Source organism: Lynx rufus, unplaced genomic scaffold (assembly GCF_022079265.1).
Source record: "Lynx rufus isolate CCGP_SWC_20201006 ecotype Redwood Valley unplaced genomic scaffold, mLynRuf1.p SCAF_5, whole genome shotgun sequence".
NCBI lineage: Eukaryota > Metazoa > Chordata > Mammalia > Carnivora > Felidae > Lynx > Lynx rufus.
Window position 1 is genome coordinate 18,446,222 of NW_025814867.1, and position 17,699 is coordinate 18,463,920.

Genomic DNA, 17,699 nt, shown 5'->3' on the forward strand with positions numbered 1-17,699 from the left:
TATTCCGGGAATACAGAGCAGTGTTATCTCAAGTCCTAAGAAACTCTGTATTTATCTCATCTCTTCCCACGATCCTGAGATTGTTATTCTTTTGTTGGCACCTTCAGCCTCTAAACTATAAATACTTATTTAGAGAAGAATGAAAATGTCCGTGAGAATAAAATACCACCTACACCCTGCATCGATATTCCAGATAAATAAACCTACCTCAAAAGTCCCAGCCTTTAAAAGGTTGACCTGGTCATGCTGAGAGAGATCTCTGAATCCAGGAATACGCTTTGCGAACTCCACAACTTCTTTCACTGCTGGGGTGAAGCTCATTGAAAATTCCTCCCAGATTTCATGCCCAGATTTATGAGGATCCACATATGGAGACTTACTCATTGGACAAACCTAGTATGCACAAAACAGAAAACTTCTTCAATTGTGAGAGGTGGTCAAGAAACTTCAAAAGTAGCATCTCAATCTTTGGAAACCCCAATATGAAAAGAACTCTCAGACACAGGTGCTATCTACGAATATTAACATTTTCTCTTCTTGCTACTTGCCTTATGTGAGAAAGCCTCATGGCAACCTGGTTTAAGTACCAATTAACTTATCATAAAAGAGGCAGCCTAAGCTATTTCAAAAAACCTGTTGCACAGGTTTAAAACTTTATTTTGTAACACTGCTGCCACCTTATGCTGGTTTTATGATTTTCAAACAAATTCACACATACTTGATTGTCAATCCTATTCATTAGTGATAGCAGATAATATAATTACCATTTCTTAGATGAGGAAATGAGACTCTAAGCGGTTTAATGATTTATCCGAATACAGCTAGAAGTCACAGGCCTAGAACCCAAGCCCAACATTTACTTAATATTTCAAACTCACTTTTTTCTAAATCACACAATTACAATGTTACAATTTCAAAGAAGGGAAAATAGTGAGATGCCTCACTTTTTTAAAAAGGTCATTGACCATTTATTTCATAAACACTGGTATGACTACTGGCCCCCACTTGTTCAACTAGAAAACAATGATGACAGATACAAAGGGCGCCTTCTACATAAGGATTGGTGAGGAAAAACTGGGAAGCCAAAGAGAAGGACACTAAAAAGATGATGATGGGAATGCAAGCTAGTGCAGCCATTCTGGAAAACAGTATGGAGATTCCTCAAAAAACTAAAAATAGAACTACCCTACGACCCAGCAATTGCACTACTAGGCGTTTATCCAAGGGATACAGGTGTGCTGTTTCGAAGGGACACATCCACCCCCATGTTTATAGCAGCACTATCAACAATAGCCAAAGTATGCGAAGAGCCCAAATGTCCATTGATGGATGAATGGATAAAGAAGATGTGGTATATATATACAACGGAGTATTACTCTGCAATCAAAAAGAATAAAATCTTGCCATTTGCAACTACGTGGATGGAACTGGAGGGTATTATGCTAAGTGAAGTTAGTCCGAGAAAGACAAAAATCATATGACTTCACTCATATGAGGACTTGAAGAGACAAAACAGATGAACATAAGGGAAGGGAAACAAAAATAATATAAAAACAGGGAGGGGGACAAAACAGAAGAGACTCATAGAGAACAAACTGAGGGTTACGGGAGGGGTTGTGGGAGGGGGGATGGGTTAAACAGGTAAAGGGCACTAAGGAATCTACTGAAATCATTGTTGCACTATATGGTAACTAATTTGGATGTAAATTTAAAAAAATAAAATGAGGTAAAATTTAAAAAATAGGAAAAAAATAAATAAAATAAAAAGATTATGAAATTCACTGCATACTCTATTAGTAACATCAGCCTTTAAATTTTTGCTAAATCCATAGGCAATCCAGGAATGGGATGATTCTATAACCATGGAGAACACCACAAAATTAGAACCTAAATGCTTACACATGTTTCCCTCCTAAGACAGCCCGTAAGTCTAATAAAATATAAGGTCACTTTTAAGATCCATGGAATCAAATACTTGCAAGTGACAAGAAAATTCTAACAAAAGAATTCGGGTAGAGTCAGCTATTTTGAAAATGAAAAAAGAAGACTTTAATTACCTGGATAGAAAATACCAAGCCTATATCAAAGGACCTAATGGTTTAAACTGGAAATGGTGTGGTACTTCTGTTTTTGATGAAATTTTGGCTGAATATAAATACTGTACTTTCATGTAAACTGTTGTATTTTATTAAAATAAAAAAAAACTTGAATTTTATAAATAACATTAAATCATCTCCTAAATAACACTAACTCATTTCCTAAGATAAAGTCTGAGAAAATCCATAGAAACCAGTGTATTAAATTAAAATATTCCTAAATTTTCAAACAGTAAAACACCTATCCATGTCCTATACTCAAAACTTTTTGCACTATAATGGTTAAAGAAAACTTCTTCCCTAAAAATCAAAGGATTACTGGGGCACCTAGATGGCTCAGTCGGTTAAGTGTCCGACTTCAGCTCAGGTCATGATCTCGCAGTTTGTGAGTTTGAGCCCCACATCGGGCTCCGTGCAGCTCAGAGCCTGGAGCCTGCTTTGAATTCTTTGTCTCCTTCTCTCTCTCTCCACCCCTCCCCTGCTCATGCTCTGTCTCTCTCTCCCTCTCAAAAATGAATAAACTTAGAAGAAAAAAATCTTTTTGAATAATAAAAAAAAAAAAAAATGAAATCAAAGGATTACTAACTTTAGCAAGCTAAATTGATCTGCCCTTTGAGAAAATCCCAAAGCTAGTAGGGTAGTGATTAATCAGAATACTTAAATTTTGAAAGGTATTTCTAAGAATTAAAGGAACAATTCTAAGGGCACCTGGGTGGCTCAGTCGGTTGAGCTTCTGACTTTGGCTCAGGTCATGATCTTGAGATCCGGGAGTTCGAGCCTGGAGTTAGGCTCTGTGCTGACAGCTCGGAGCCTGAAGCCTGCTTTGGATTCTGTGTCTCCCTCTCTCTCTGCCCCACCCCTACTCACTCACTCTCTCTCTCTCTCTCTCTCTCTCTCTCTCTCTCTCAAAAATAAATAAACATTAAAAATTAAAAAAAAAAAAGGGCCAATTCTACATGACCCACATTTTACATAAAATCCTAATCCCAATCTTCGTATCAATCAAATCACATGCCTGTACCTAGTTCTGTGTGAAATTAGGTCATTCAACAAATGATGTTTATTAGAACTATTTGAACTAAAATACTACACAAAATTGATTGTATAAATCTCAGGTTCTCTGACACTACCCCTGCCCCTCAAGTTGATATATTCCCCCCAAAATAAAAGAAAACCTTCAAAGCTTTCCTTGATGCAAATAGGGCAAACAAACAAACAAACAAACAAACAGATTTCACTATACCAGATGCATTCTCCCTCCAGTGTTGCACAGGTAACTATTCTTGTTCTCATTCTGAGAAAATCCATCTATCGAAACTCTATCACATACTCGTTGAGTATAAGCATTGGAGAAGTTCATACAATGTCCATTTGCAATACAAATGGCATGCCCATTTGGGTAATGCATTATGTTCCTCCCTTTGTACTGTCCATTGAGGTGCTGTTGGCTCTCACTACATGGAAAATGACTGCTAAGCCCACTGCCACAATGGTCATGATTTAAATTATATTGCTCCATGCTCTTGGGAATCCGTTCTCTCTGAGGCTGCATGGTGTCTGCTGAGTTTTCTCGCTGCTCTTGATTATACATAAAGGTATCCTTGTGCGCTCTGGTCACCATGCCAATCACTTCATCCTTTGCAAAATCAGAAGAGGGAGAAGAGCTTTTGATGTTTTCTTGTTCCAGCTGGGGCTTGGGTCGCAGCTGTTCCTGGGCTGGTAAGGCTGTCTGTTCATGATGTTCTAATGTATCATTCTGCAAATGACCACTGAACTGGCTGTTCATCATGGTCTTCATCGCACTTTGCATTTCAATTAGCATCCTCTGTTTTTCGCGCTTAGGAATACGACCAAACCGAACAGCTATTGAAGAAAAAAATGTTTAAGGTCTATATTCTAAATAAGACCTGTTTATACAAAAGAATAGCACAAAACTATCTCTAATAGCTATGGCCTCTAGTGATACAAGTAAAGAGTATCTGTATGTCTGTGGCCCAAATTATTCTAAACTTGCTGGTTATGTTTTTGATACACCATAAGAAATAGAGGAGAAATTTTGTCCATTTTTCTCCCAAAACAAAGCTAAGAGAAGATCTATTAGGTCCTGGGTATTTTATAAGCAATCTAAGAAATCTGAAATTAACTAATGAAAATCACATTGAAGCAGTCAGCATTACTATACAGCACCTATTAATAAGGCTGAAGGCTCTGTTTTTAAGAAGGCACATGGGATTCAGCTACCCACAGACATTAATGTTAATGAAACCTAGTAGGTACAAGCATTCCTTGAACACCTGACCTTTGTCAATTCATTCTGTAACCCTATTCTCAAGACCCAACTATTAAATGGTTTGTTCTCCTTTTCCAGCTTCTTAAAAAAGAAAATCTTTAAAAAAATTTTTTTTAATTAAAAAAACACAATCAAGAGAAAGGCAGTTATTGAAAACTTGGACTTTAATTGAAATCAATAAAATAAATAAAAATTAAATAATGCATCCTCCATTATTTTAGAGGTGAGTCTTAAAATGTGTCGTGTCTCCAACATTCCTATCCCTGAGGAGTAGAACATAAAAGCTTTCTAGTCTAATATTTATACAGAGATAATAAAAATCCAATATATCCACCCGGCAAGAAAGCCTTCCTAATCTAATTGTAGCCTCTGACATTATTGCTATAGTGGACAGTTTTATCATGTTCAACGCTCTACCTCTACTCCCTCCTTCACAAATGATTGCCATTTTTATTCTTTTGAGGAAATCACAATATCCACCAACTTTGCATTAATATTTCCAGTAATATAAAAAAAATTTTTAGGCAAATTAAATCCAAAACATCAATTGCTGAAATCCATTACTCACGAAGCTCTTTATTACAAACAGTATTTGTGTAATGTATTAGAGTAACCTAAGGGATTGCTTAAGTGACCCTTCCCTAGATAAATATCAGGTTCATTCTTTGCAGTTCTTAATTAATCCTACTAAACTAGTCCCTCGGAAAACCTCGTACTCTTCTGTTATGTTACTTAGAACTGAATGAGACTATCCAAACGTGATTTCCCTAAGCATAAGAGTCAAATTTCCCAGTGATGTCATCCACAGAAAATACTAATAATCCTGAAAATTAACTTTTATTTTTTATGGGAATGGATCATGCCAGAATTTAGCAACCACCTCCACTCCAGACCCTACTGTTTCTTACAATTTTGCATCTCCTTTCAATATATTCAGACCTGTCCCTAAAAGCACATTATCATCTTAGGGCTGAGAAAGTCATAGAGATAATTCACATAGGAGAAATGGGTTCCTCAGAAATGCTAAAAAATCAAGGAGAAAGAGCCAAGGATTCCTATACCAAGAAAAACGAATTCTTTTTTAGGAAAAAAGTATTCAAACTGTATACAAAAAAGTCTTTTATAAGAAGCCCCAAAAAGACAGCCAAAAGCTGTTTCCAGGGTGATAATGCTAAAATTTGACTTTAATGAATTTGGCATCTTACAAGGTATCAAAATGTGTTTTTCTAAAATCTGCTTCACTCTAATCACAAGAAGGGCACTGGTTACTGGCCTACAGGTCTGGTTTATGCTGAGGAGTAAAAAGCCTAGCTCCATATGTTTTAAGAAGAGCACTCATTAAAGTGGGAACATACCATCTCTCGACATTCCAACAGACAGACACTTCTTGAAGCGACACTGCTGACATCTGTTTCTATTCATTCTCATTATAGAACAGTTTTCATTCTTCAGGCACTTCTTGTACTGGATGTTTTGCTGAATGCTTCTCCGAAAGAAACCCTAAGAACAAAGGAGATGTATTCATTCATTTAAAAACATCCAGATGGGCTCCTTGTAAGCACACCCCCTCACAACTAACAAGCATTTCACTAGCTACCTGGGAAATAATTTGCGCTTAGAACACAGGGGTATAGAACACTGACACACAGAATTTAACTGGATTCTTACTGGTATTAGTAAGCACCTATGCCTACTAGCCCAATAAAACTCCTGCTCCTTCCCTTTGGAGAACCTTGTAGCTTGCCAAGCACCTCTTTACTACACTTCATGCTGTTACCAGCCCCTGCCACAAACCACATTTTCCAGCCCAAACTTCAATTACATACAAATCCCAAAACTCTTAAAACATGAATGACTGATTTTTAAAGAGTTGACAGAGAAATGTGTTCCACAGGTGTAATTCCCTCACTAGAACCAAGGATTACATTAGTAGAGCTGGGTCTTTCCTGGATCATTACCTGATGACACCAGCAAAGTCTACTTACAAGTGCCGGATATTTCTGGCAACTTGTTAGCAATAGGTAAGTGTGACACCACACCACCCACAGAGCAACTAATGATCCAAGGAAAGACCGTTCCCAGCTCTATGGCTACAAATAACTATCTTTAGTACACAAACAGTTTAAGCACATGCTCTGTGATAGGTCTTCCAAGATCTCCAGCTTCACGTTCCCAGGAAGAACAGAAAAGTCAAGAACACAATTACCAAGATTTTAAATTGCAGTTTCCTTGAGTATCATAATTAACCACACATTTCATGAATCTGTTAGTAATTTTGAAATACAACATTTTTACACTTTATTACTTCAATATTATACTTGGATACCAGAATATCTGAACTAGACAAATCTCTAAAAGGGTGTGGAACAATTATGTGTATTTATCAAAGATACACAGACTCATTTGCTTGTACTTTTTGTTTCTCTAGCCGTAAAGTGAGAACAATGACTGCTCTACAATTACTTCACATTGTTATAAAAATTTTAAAAACAGTAAAACAGTATTTACAGAATGTTTAAAACAGTGGAAAAATGCTACTTCTATATAAAATACTGACTAGTCTTGTGAAATGACCCAGCCATTAAGGGCTACCAAACTCACAATTCATTCAGAGCCACCCTAGAAAATATATCTTCTTCCATCACGTATATTCATTATCTTGCTCACCCATCATATCTTGCCAAATTGGATTCTTGCTTCTGGCAAGAGCAAATGTCTTGGTCATATTAATTTTTGATACTCAGGAGAAAGAACTGGGCCAGATTTTCAAAAAAGAGGGAAAGATTCCCTGGATATAAGTAGGAGGTATAAACTATCTCACTTGGAATTAGCTGACACTCTAACCAAGAAATATTCACTTGAACTTAAAAATGAGGTTTCCCAAGTAATCAATTTATATTCAAGATTCTTTTAGTCATTTGGCATTACTTCTCAAGATACCACATTTTTACAAGTATTGTAGGAGTTATTCCCAACTGCTAATATCTGACCTATCAGAATGTCATCACATTTGAGGAGACCTATTCAAAGCTTGGTTTAAACTCAGTTCCAACAAGCAGTGCCTTGTCTGTTTTGCTCCCTATTTCCCCACCACCTGGAACAGTGCCTGATGCATTAGAGAATACACAATTTGTGTACTCGGTTTCATACCCTAACTAAGTGAAAGAGCAAATTTATTTTGATCAAAATCCTAAAGAAATACTTTTACTGCTGAATATATTTTTCAAAACAAGTTATGTTCATATACTACCTAAAATGCTTAAAACTGTAAGAGTAGCTGCTGACTTCTCATCATCCCAGGTTATCAACTGTGGAAACTGACAAACCTAACTCCAATTTCTTTATTCCCAGAATCAGTAGCTTACCTTACAGCCTTCACAAGCATGAACTCCATAGTGGAATCCTGATGCCACATCCCCACAGACTTTACACAGTAGAACCATGCCACTAAATTCTAAGACACAAACAGATATAAAAGTATAAAGCTGGAAGAAAAACTTCAACCGTTTGCTTTCTTTCCAACTGATTCCAGTTTATTTTATTCAATTTGTAAGTACTTTAAAAAGATACAAAATCTACTTTTATAATGCAAAAATATCTTTACACTAAATTACCAAAAGAAATCTTAGTGTTCTTTTAAATCACAGTTTATGGGGGGCACCTAGCTCAGTCGGTTAAGCATCCCGCTCTTGGTTTCAGCTCAGGTCATGATCTCACAGTTCATGAGATGGAGCCCCGTGTCAGCTTCTGCCTCTGATAGTGTGGAGCCTGCTTAGGATTCTCTCTCCTCCCCTCTCTGCCTCTCCCCCACTTGCTCTGTCTCAAAATAAATAAATAAAATTTAAATAAAACACAATTTATGGGACTGTCAGAAATATCTGAGAGCTGGTTTTTTCCTTTCCTGATGATTTTAAGCATACACTGAAATTTTGTTAAGGGTAGAGTTACTTTTACACCATATATGCAACCAGAACTAAAAACAATTCTCCTCAGTAAGAATTAAAAAGTCATACAAAAAAGTCAATTAGCAGAAGGTGCAAACAGATGTCTCCACAGGCTGCTGTACAATACTAAGTTCGATTCACCTTACAGGCACCATTCCTCCCCTGTATCAGCCAGTCTTACCTCCACACTCACTCAGGGGTCCAAATTCCACCACTCATTTGGTTATCCCAATGCTGCTTTGTTTTCTAATTCCAAATGTTCCTAGCTCCAACTTCATGAAAGCAAACCCCTTCCTACAACAAGTAAGTACTCTGTTCTAGAAACCGGATTCAGTACCAAGAGTCCAGAAGAAAGGCAACTGTGAAAATGTGGTAAAAGGAGCTACCCTCGAGGAAACACAGGCAGAGTGCATAGCCACGTACCTTGTTCTGTGTCAAGAACGAATTATGACAGCCCTAGGCTGTAACGTTTAAAATCATCACTGATTTCTTCTCTAACTACTAAACTATGATTACCCAAAAGAGGGTGAAATTACACTCAAATGAAAAACTGATCAAATAAGCCCCACCTGCAATTAATGGCACCAACCCTTGAAAACTAAAGTCACTTACTTGTCACTCCACTGTGACTCTTTGTCATCCCCGGTGCACTCGACTTGGTTGTTTTCATAGAACAATCTATTCGATCATTCTTCAGGATGCCTTCAATACTGGAGAGATCACCATTTTTGGGATTTCCGTTGTTATCAGAATTAGAGCTATTCGGAGAAGATGGGACAGAAGAGGAGGAGGACTGGAAACTGTTCTCAGAACCCTCACTGTGACAAGAGGCAGGGCTAGAGGCTGAGCTGGAAGAACTGATATAGGCAATCACACCTCCTAGAAAAAGATGGGAGAATTCAGATTAATTAGATACACAATATGTTTTCTCCTTTTTGAAATCTGAACAGTAAAATCACTAACCTTAGAAACAGGTTGCTGACTAAATCTCAGTTGACCCAAAAAGGAGAAAGTAACTTATTTCCTTATTACCTACTATTAATTCTTCCTGCTTCCACAAAGTTCAAAGAACATATCACTTCCACGGATTCAAAAAATGAAAAGGCTCTCACTGGCTTAGTTATTCTGAACACAGAAAGATCTGAACCTAAAGCTTTTCATTTTCCAGTTTTTTTTCTAAAAGGAATGAAAAACCTTCCTGAGTGACTACACAGGTTAGAGTGAACAATCTGTTTCATCCATGAAGAAATCTATTTCTGGTCCCCTCTTTGCCTCCTTCATTATACCTTTATGTGACACAACCCTAGAAACAATGACTTCAGCATTTGCCTCCCCCAGCACTTGGCTAAAACATAGGTTAACCAAAAACAGATGTAATACTTGGAACTCCAGATAATTTATGTCAAAATGGGAAACTTTTCATCCTTTTGCTACCAGAATCTTTGTTTTGTTGCTGAAGACTTCTACCACTATCCACTGATCACCAGTTCCACGCTCTCCCTTCTCCACCTGTTTCTGCCACTAGATTTGCAGACACACTTACCTGTAAACAGCTCTTAAGGAATCCAGACTCGCCACTTGTTCTTCTGACTCGCTACTTACAATAAATGTTAAAGAGGCTGAAAGAATGCATGCTATAAGAGAATAACATTAAGGCTGATGCTAATTCTCTCTCCACAGAGCTACTCTCAAAATACCATTCACAACTTCACCAATATAACCTCCACAACCCCTGTGAAAACTGGCCTTGCCCGCTTAGAGACTGTAAACCTCCCACGTTAAGAAATAAGATTTAAAATTCTTTTTAGGGTATAATTTCAAACATCTTCCTTCAAAGATGCAAAGTGCTGCAAAAGTACTCTCATAGCCAAATATATTATTTTTCCAAGTCGCAGGCCAAACAACTAACTCTTATCTCTTCTGCCAAGATCTGTGGTTTCTTTTCCTCTTTCCTCTATCATCAACAAACATTTGTGGGCTTTTTCATTGTGATATAAAGGTAAAATTATCTCTTCTATCACTGTCTTGAACTCTTAAACAAACCTACTGTTTACCTGTTTCCATCTCTTTCTCACCTAGACCATAAGCACCTAGGTGCAGGTACACAGTGTCTCTTAATTCTCTATACATGCTTTACAGGTAATAAGCCTGCCATAGATATTTTTAAGACCTACTTCTCTGCCTTTCTGAAGCCCACATTTAATAACATGGACAGATCCCAAACAGCATAAAGCATTACTAGGAAGTCATAAGCAAAACAAGGCATTTCTGACAACAATCTAACTATACAGAGTAATAAGTGGAGAGTTCTACACATTACCTAAGTAACAACTGCAATTTAAGTACTCACTCTGAAATAAAAACCTTCTCTGAGATGTGATTCCCCGATCTTTTTATTTTTAGATAACAGCCACACTTTGTAAGTCAACACACACACACACACACACACACACACACACACACACACACACACAATATGCTGAGGCCAAACCAATTCCAAAGACAAAGACATTTCCATCTACAGAAAATTTAAAAATGGGCAGAGGAATATTGAGTCACTTTTAGTCTGTAGTATTGAAATAAGGTACCAGACGTGTAGTTAAGTACCAATTAAACATACCCAGAATGGGAAGCTCCTGAGAAGTAAAGCAAAACCATTACTCTTAGGGATTTTGGTCACAACCCAAAAGAGAAGTTAAAATGGCACCTACTATGCCAGGAAAATCAGAAGAGTTTACTACACACAAATGCAACTAAATGTACTTGAATTTTAAAGACAAAAATATAAATAATGTGGAGAATTCCATCCACTTTTCCATTCACTAAGCACATGCCTGCCATGAGTCTTGAAGTTGGAGGAGTGACTGTTCTTTCTAGACTAACCCACCTCCCAGATGTTCTCTTGGCATGTGCTTATCTTTCCAGAGCGAAACCAGAGCTTTATGATTACTATTAGAGCTGCAATGTGTTCCCCACCTATAAACCAGTCATTCTCAAAGTGTGATCCCTGGATGAAGGGCTTCAGCATCACCTACAAATCTGTTAGAAATCCAAGTTCTCATGTCCCACTCCAGATGTACTCAATCAGAAACTGTAATCAACCTCTTGGTGATACTGATACACAATAAAGCTGTTACACAGTAAAACTGGGACTGTCACAAGCCAATGTCTTTACCTGTGCTCAATGGAAGAAAATACAACCAAGGGTAATCTTAGTAAGAGAAATTTCATCTACTGCTAATTTTGAAAGCTCCTAAGAAACCAAATATAAAGGAGGAAAGCTTCCTAACTCTGAGTTTATTCTCATAAACTCATATGTAAAATATGTATCATCAGAACAACCTGGTGCTTTTTCAAAATACATGTTTCCAAGGCCCTGCAGAAACTAGAGAAGACCCCTCAGGAATGAGCATTTTTAATTTTTAACAAGTTCCCTAGGTAATCTGTTTCAATGTTGAAGTTTAGGAATAGCTACAATCACTGAATTAAAGCACAAATTGGTTCATAGTTTTTAAAGTTGATGTTTTCATTGACATAACTGCCTAAATACCCTTAATACATTGTGAATCCAGAGAGAAACAATTTTAACTTGGAAAGCTAGCAAATGTCGTACTACTGGGTAAAACCATGTTTTCATAAAACTTTAGAAGTTCATATCCGAAATTCCAAGTGTTAGCAAACTGCTACTTTTTTCACGTGTGTACACCCAGAATTGAATCCAAAGGAAAATATTAGTCTTCAATAAATTCCCAGAGGAAGGTCTCACAGCTATTTGTCTCATTTAAAGTACCACCACTTTAGGTGGTAAATTCACTTCCTTACATCTAAAGATGATGGAAGATGAGAAACTAATAGTTTTCCTTGAAGTAAGACTTTCTTGGGACCAGCATTTGAGAGAGCCATGTATGTTCACAAGGTCTTCTGACTACCTCACCTTAGAAATAAATTTGCAGAAATCAGAGCTATCCCTAATGGCTGGGCAATGGAAGGAATTAAAGCACTGACTGGGAAGGTATTGTTATTAACTACACAAAATGCACCTTCCTTTCAAAACCTCCAAAATCAAACCTAAGAAAAATTACTGAGCTAGTATCAGTCCAGTTAATATCCAATTCCTATCTTTAGGGAGTTTAACAATCATTTATGACAAGCATTTGTGCCAGGCACCATGGTATCAAAGATGACCCATCTAGAAGCAGCTACATTCTCCTAGCAAGACCTTCGACACTGATTTAGCGGTCTTAGCATCTACTCTTGCTACCAGACACCAACCTACTGTCCAGATGGTTAGTAACCCATTTCAACCTCACAAGAATTAACTTCCATCATCCCATTTTTCACATGAGGAACTTAGAGAGGTTTAATATAAATACAGCTGCTAAGTGGCAGACCCAGGAGTAGAGACCCAGGCCAGAATACAGACTATCATTTCTTACTGTGAAGACCTGGGCAAGCAAGTCACTTTCGTTCTCTCTAAATCTGAGTTACCTTCTATATAAATGGGCATATCTGCCAGCTTTATTACAAGATTAAAATGAAGTGTAGTGTTCATACAAGGTGATTATTAAAGTGGTTTTTACACATAAGGTTTTTGATGATAATGCAAGAAAGGTAAAATCCCCGAACCAGCAAGTCCCAACACTTCCAGAAACAGGCAGAATGTACTTCTTAGATGCCTCAAGCTAAAATTAGCTGAGACAGTCTTCTCTATTTTTAGCTGGGAAAAAAAAAAAAAAATCCCTGGAGCTGAGCCAGGTTCCCAGGCAAGGGCTTACCCAGTGGTCAACTTCAGACAAGCTAGAAGTCAATATCTAATTTTATACTGCTGGGAAGCACTTACTGTTGGCCATATATTGGGGTTTTCTTACCCCAATTCTAGGCTTGCCCATCACCAAAACCCTCCCACTCCCACTGCCCACCATCCTGGAAAGTATGCTTGAGTTCAACTCATGACTGTGCCTTGTGACTTAGAATGAAACCATCAAGAAGTTTTGGTTTTCTCATTTTAAAAGTAGGTTACTAACAATTTCTACTCACAGGATGGTAAAATAGATCTAATTGAAGCACTAAACTTCCCATTGTGTCCTGAGTGTCAGGGCTCCAGAGAACAGCATGGTCCCTTCCCTAAAAAGCCCTGTAGACCAACTGAAGAAAGAGCTGTGTTAACCATTCATTCCAGTGCAATGTGAGAGCACTGTTTCATATAAATTACTGTGAACCACTGAGGATCACACAAGAGTACTACAGAAGGCAAAGATCAAGAGGGGCAAACAAAGCTAGGGGACAATAAGTAGGGTCTTGAAACACATGCAAATTATTAAATGACGTACCATGTAAAGAGATTTAAGAAAACAAACAATGGGGTGACTGAAAAATCGGGTCTTATTTTGCAAAACTGTATTTTTGTCTCCATGCAACTTGCTAGGGTGGGGGGCACTAGTGTAATCTAGTGTCTGGCGAAAAAAAAGATTGACCAGCAAAAAGATTAAAAGACAGGAATGATGAAATTAGGAGGCTCTACTGCCACCCATCCTTTTCCATCAGCGATGACCCTCTACCATTACAAACCAAGTGGATCCATCTCCTTCACCCCCAAGAGGACAGGACCACCAAGTTGTGCATATACCATCAAATGCTATGTGGACGTAAAGCTAATAAGGCATAAAGTAGCTTGTGCTCCCCAAGTGGACTTTCTGGATTCAAAATCTGGCTCCATCACTTGCCTGGATAGGTTAATTAACTACAATCGACTTAGCCCTTCATCTTCAAATGGTGACAACAGTACCTTCATAAAATTAACATGAGGTGTCAAAGTAGTAACATCTGTAAAGGACCTGGCACATAGTATGTACTTGACATTTACTGGTGATTATTATTTTACCATCATACTGAAGAGTTCAATCAGAAGTGTTCAAAGAAAACTAACCCTCCCTATCCTTTCTTCTTTCCTTTAATTCTGAATGTGGTATATGGACCCAGTGGTTTCCCTGTAGGTTATTTCTACACTACCTTCAGAATCCCTTAACTCCGTTGACTAGTCAAGCAACCTCCTACTTCCGAGTCTTCCCATGATCTTGATTTCTCTCTCTCCAAGTGACTTCTTTCCCCTTACCTCTCTCTGACATTTTCTTTCTAACTTAGGAGAAATACAGATTTGTAAAAACAAGAATGAACCATGTGGGAATGTTTTCCTAATTCTTAAAATGTGAGTTACAGCCAAGGTTATGAAGTTTGTGCAGTGAGTTATTTAAAGAACCTGGTATACTCACTCAGGATCTGTGACAAAAACGTATGGAGTCAATTTCTGCCACTTCACTATTTCACATCTACATTAGTCATGGATAAGACAGAGACACAGTATGTTATGAATTATAGGACAGTTAGATGAAATGGTCACTGGTTGAATGTGTATTGTACTGATACGATCATGTCAAAAAGGGATGGGTCAGAGGTGTGCCACACAGCACTCGATTTGGCTCAGCCCTGGTCAACATTTACAACCTGAAGGAAGTTAAAGGGAAAGCTTATCAATTCTCCCTCTAACAGATATATGGCAGAAATTGTTAGTATACTGGATAATACCTTGAGAAAGGTTGAACATGAAGCCAAAAGGAACAAGAGAAAATAAGGTCACTGCAAATTCCTCAACTTCAGGTCAATTATCTGCACAACGAAGGAAACCTAGCTTCAAAACAGTTCGCGTGAAAAGGTTCTAGTTTACTGCAAGGTTACTGTGAGTCAGCAAAGCGAATAAGCCACAAAAGCTCAGCCTGCCAGAGAATTCATTTGCAGCAGAATCCAAAACTCGGAACTTGGTAACGTTCCAACCGTTTCCGCAGGAGGCTCTTCACTACTGGGTGCTACAGCCCAAAGGGCAACAAGGATGATGATCAAAACAACACAGAGCAAGGACCAAGTAATGAGAACTGAAAACGGAACGAGTGGGGTGGCATGTTGACTGGGGTGGTTGGTATGTTCAACAGTCACCCAAAGGAAGTTTTATTATTTGTAGCTCTGAAAGGCAAGATTAAAATCAGTGATACTGTTCCAGGAAGGTTCAAACCAGACAAAAACTTTCTAGTCACCTGGGCTAGCCCACCTTATGAGGCTGCAGAGCTGGAAAAATTCATTCAGGCTAAAGGCTGGCTTAAAATAAATTCAATCAGGTAATTTCTAAATTCTTATCAAGCAAAAGCTGAATTCCATGAGAGTTGCCCAATTTTTAAAAAATATCCTCAAAAGGTAAGCAGACTCAGAGGTAATTAAAACACAGAAAACACTTTATTTTTACTGTTGGTGGAAAACTCAAAACACGCTGGTCTTCGAGGCATGGGTTTTAGCGCACAGAACTTAAAAAATATAAACTGGCTTCTTCTGTAACCTCACCGGCTTCAGGCGTGAGGGTCATCATTGAGGGCAGACAGAAGGCCAGAAGGGAATACGGTATTGTTCTCTGGCACTGTTAACAGGAAATGTAACCAAAATACTGATAAAGCCAAATTCTGTTTCTCAGGTTCAAGAAAGGTCGGCAACCAATGCGTTTAAAAAAATTAACTGAAATAAACAATGACCAGCCTTTCATAAAGTCTGGGACTCACTTAGGATCACCTGAGTCATCCTGACCCTACGTGATCTGAATGATTAGCTATGGGTGTGATCTATAGGCTCCCAGCCCTAGGGGATCTTCGAGACATTTTTATGACTTAGGGTGTGTAAGATAGGTCACGTCCTAGAGCAAACCATTTTTCTTGGAAATAGAGAAGCAGCACCACAAGGGCGAGTGCCGTTCCAAGTGCACGGCGTTGCTCGACATCGAAGCACCTCAGAGCTCTTTTAAGGAGTCTCGCGTTGGGAAGCACGAAGCCTTCCCCGAGGAACCTTTCTCGGCCAACGGTGCGCCCTGACCCCGCACTTCTTCCTCAGCATCCGCAAAGTCTGCTGCGGGTGCGTCTGCCCGGCCCCGGCTCCGCGCGTCGGGGTCACCTCCCCGACGCGAAAGCGGCAGCGGGGGCACTGCGGCGTCCGCGCCCGCCTCGGGACCGCCCGGGCGCGAGGTTCACCGCACGCGCACGCGCGGCCTCCTCCGCAGTGTGCAACCCCGCGGGGGAGGAGGGAATCGCGGCCACGTCACAGCCCGGAGGGTTCCAAGGGGGCGGGGCCTCCCGGAAGGCTGCGGCACTCCCCGCCGGCGCGCGCGCGCACCCGCCCCCACGTGTCCCTGCGGCCCCGGGGAATGTGGGTCACCGAGCCGAGCGGCCTCACGTGTCCCCGCCCGCCGCCGCCGCCTCAGCGCCCATTATGTAATGCCGCGTCACGCGCCCGCCCAGCCAACCGGCGCCCGCGCGCCGCCGAACGTAAACACAGCGCGCACGTGGCTCGCGCGGCCGGGCCATGTGAGGGGGGGGCCGGGCCGGCGCCGCCGGGCCGCGCTGCGGCGTTGCAGGGAGCTAGGAGGGCGGCCGTGGAGCGGCCCCGGGGGCGACGCGGGAACCGGGCGCGAGCCAGTACGCACCGCGCAGCAGCCCACCCTACCAGCCCTGGGGCCACCCCCTGCCGCCGCCCCGCGAAGTGCCCCAGCGGGCTCCGATCGCCCCTTCCGCCGTGCCCCCAACCTCCGCAGTCCTGCTCTTACCCGCATTCACCTCCATGGTGCCCTCCGGGAGGGGACAGAAGCTGCCCGCTTCCCGCAGAGGTGGCAGCGCCGCCTCCGCCTCAGCGCCGCGCCGCCCCGGGCTGGAGGCAGCGGTGGTCGCGGAGCCCCCTCATGGGCAGGGCGGTCGGGACGCCCGGAACCCGGGCCCCGCGGCCGGAGAGCGGGCTGCAGTGAGAAAGGGCGGCGGCGGCCGGCGAGCGGCGCTCCTCGCGGAGTCCCTGACAACAAAAGCGGCGGCGCGGCGGCTTCCTGCAGCCAGCGCACCGCGGCGGCGAGGGCGGCTGACGGGGAGGGCAGCTGCGACCATGTGACCCGCGCACACACCCCCTCCCTCCGCCCGCCCCTCTGCCGGCCGCAGCGGCGACTCCGCCCCCTCGCTGCCGCCTGCTCTCGCCTTCCCTCGTTTCTCGCTTCTTTCCTTCGTCCCCCTACCCCCCTTCCCCATTCCCCCCCCATCCTTTCTCTTCTTTCCCCTCTTCCCTCTCCTCCAGGCTGACCTTCCCGCCACGGATTGGGAGCACCCCCCGTCACGTCCCCCTCCTAACCCCCCACATGACACCTCGGGTCACCTCCGATTGCTACCAAGGACCGCCCCGAGGCGCGGAACAGACCGGCCTTTCCGGACCCGGGGCCTCACCTCCCTACAGGTCCTGCTCTCTCACCCGACAGCCCGTTAAACGCTGGAGTCTTTGAGGGTAGATCCCATTTTTCTTCAC

The 17,699-nt window shown here is 41.2% G+C and overlaps 1 protein-coding gene across 1 annotated transcript in view; it reads right to left on the reverse strand.

Annotated features, from left to right (window-relative positions):
• The window catches only part of NR1D2 (nuclear receptor subfamily 1 group D member 2), a 29,210-nt gene extending 11,986 nt beyond the window's left edge, over positions 1 to 17,224 (reverse strand). The window contains exons 1-6 of the mRNA XM_047099591.1: positions 16,963 to 17,224; positions 8,943 to 9,209; positions 7,752 to 7,840; positions 5,742 to 5,886; positions 3,340 to 3,959; positions 208 to 393 (exon numbers count right to left, since the gene is read on the reverse strand). Coding sequence (XP_046955547.1) covers positions 208 to 393; positions 3,340 to 3,959; positions 5,742 to 5,886; positions 7,752 to 7,840; positions 8,943 to 9,209; positions 16,963 to 16,978 — 1,323 coding nt within the window. The 5' untranslated portion in view covers positions 16,979 to 17,224. The remainder of the gene's footprint in view (positions 1 to 207; positions 394 to 3,339; positions 3,960 to 5,741; positions 5,887 to 7,751; positions 7,841 to 8,942; positions 9,210 to 16,962) is intronic.
• Between the last annotated feature and the right edge of the window lie 475 nt (positions 17,225 to 17,699).